This window comes from Lepidothrix coronata, unplaced genomic scaffold (genome assembly GCF_001604755.1).
Source record: "Lepidothrix coronata isolate B3197 unplaced genomic scaffold, Lepidothrix_coronata-1.0 Scaffold389, whole genome shotgun sequence".
Classification (NCBI taxonomy): domain Eukaryota; kingdom Metazoa; phylum Chordata; class Aves; order Passeriformes; family Pipridae; genus Lepidothrix; species Lepidothrix coronata.
This window is the reverse complement of record NW_016690569.1, coordinates 116,839-118,769: the sequence shown is the minus strand read 5'-3', so window position 1 is coordinate 118,769 and position 1,931 is coordinate 116,839. Positions and strand designations below refer to the sequence as shown.

Below are 1,931 nucleotides of genomic sequence, written 5' to 3'. Positions count from 1 at the left end.
CCCAAAACCCCAAATAACACTGGAGGGATCCCCAAACCCCCCAGGACCCCAAATAATACTGGGGGGGCCCCAAACCCTCAATGAAGGGTCCCCAAGCCCCTCCAAGGAGCCTCCAATTCCCCCCCCCAAAACCCCAAATAACACTGGAGGGATCCCCAAACCCCCCAGGACCCCAAATAATACTGGGGGGGCCCCAAACCCTCAATGAAGGGTCCCCAAGCCCCTCCAAGGAGCCTCCAATTCCCCCCCCCAAAACCCCAAATAACACTGGAGGGATCCCCAAACCCCCCAGGACCCCAAATTACACCAAGGAACCCCCCCCCGCCCCTCTCAGGGACCCAAATGACATCGGGAGGGTCCCCAAAAACCCCCCTGGACCTCAAATTACACCGAGGGACCCCCAAACCTCCCTCAAGGGATCCCCAATTTCCCCCCCCCAGGACCCCAAATAACACCCGGGGATCCCCAACCCCGCCCTCAAACCCACAAAGAAGGGTCCCCAACCCCCCTCCAGGGGTCCCCAATTCCCCCCAGGACCCCCAATAGCCCCGAGGGACCCCCAACCCCCCCTCAGGGTGCTCCCCCAGCCCCTCGCTGAGGGTTCCTCATCCCCTCAAGGCCCCCCCAATTCCCCACAGGACCCCCAATGAGGGACCCGAACCCCCTTCAGGGCTCCTCAAATCCCCCATCCCGGACCCCCAAACCCCTAAACCTCACCAGGACTCCCAAAAATCCCGAAAAACCCCCAACCCCCCTCAGGGTCCTCCCTCCGCCCCTCACTGAGGGTCCCAGGGCCCCTCAATTCTCCCCCAGGACCCCCAGCGAGGGGTCCCCCTCACCCTCCGGCATCACCCGGCCGGGACTTCCCGCCCCCTTCCCGCTCTCCCCCTGCCCACCGCCGGTCCCAGCCCCTTCCCCGCGCCCCCCGCGGCCGCTCACCCGCCATTCCCGGCGCCTCCGGCGGCGATGCCGCGGCCGATGAGGTCCCTGATATGCCGGGGGGTCACCGGGACCGCCCCGCGAGGACTCCCCCCCGGGACCGCCGCCGCCGTCCCGGCGCTGGGCGCCGCCATCTTGGGTCGGCTCCGCCCCTCCTCCCGCCGGCCCGGCCGGGAAAACGCGGCCCCGCAACAACGTTCCGCCCCGCGCAACAACGTTCCGCCTGCGCCGCCGGGATGCTCATGCCCCCTCCCCACCGCGACACCGCGCCCTAGAGGACCCCTCGGGGCGCTCTGGGAGTGGCGCCACCCCCGAAATGTCTCCGCGAGCCCCCCTGTGAGTGTCCCCGTGAGTGTCCCCGCGGGTGTCCCCGCGAGTGTCCCCGCGCCTCCGCGCTCGGCGCTCTATTGCTCCAGCCTGCATCGATCGCTCGGCTCTCCCACCTGCCAACAAGCGCGCGGCTGATAGGTCGCGGCCCAAGAAGCCGCGCGCTGATTGGCCGGAGCGCCCCGTCCCTCAGGACGGCCGGGCTATGTCGGCGGCGGCCGCGGCCCGGGCCGGGCTCGGGCTCGGGGAGGGCGCGGGGGGACCCTCAGGGGGCCCCTCGGGCGGCGGCGATGGCGCCGGCGGGACCCTCAATCGCTTCGTGCAGCTGCCGGCCAGGCCGCGGGCAGCGGGTGAGTGGCGGCCCGGGCGGGCGGGGGTGACCCCGGGGCTGAGGGGGGGTTGGAACGGGAGCATCCCCGCCCTGAGGGGACGGGCAGGGGCAGCGGGACAGCCGCGATACCGAGGCACTGAGGGACCCGCAAACCCCGTCCCCCAGGCCCTGAGGGGTTGGGGCCGCGGCTCTCCCTCCTCAAGGTCCGGGAGGGGGGGCTGGGGCTGGGAAACCGCCGTCCTCGAGGGATCGGGGTGACCCCCCATCACTGGGGTGCCCTGGATCGGGGCACCCCCGTCCCCAGGATCCCGGAGGGGTTTGGGACAGGACCACC

General features: G+C 70.9%; 2 protein-coding genes across 2 annotated transcripts in view; one reads left to right on the top strand and one right to left on the bottom strand.

Annotated features, from left to right (window-relative positions):
* Nucleotides 1-1,073, bottom strand: part of ZC3HC1 (zinc finger C3HC-type containing 1) — a 23,192-nt gene extending 22,119 nt beyond the window's left edge. The window contains exon 1 of the mRNA XM_017839235.1: nt 940-1,073. Coding sequence (XP_017694724.1) covers nt 940-1,073 — 134 coding nt within the window. The remainder of the gene's footprint in view (nt 1-939) is intronic.
* Nucleotides 1,074-1,471: 398 nt separating this feature from the next.
* KLHDC10 (kelch domain containing 10) overlaps nt 1,472-1,931 on the top strand; it is a 34,199-nt gene continuing 33,739 nt past the window's right edge. The window contains exon 1 of the mRNA XM_017839234.1: nt 1,472-1,616. Within this exon, the coding sequence (XP_017694723.1) occupies nt 1,472-1,616 (145 nt within the window). The remainder of the gene's footprint in view (nt 1,617-1,931) is intronic.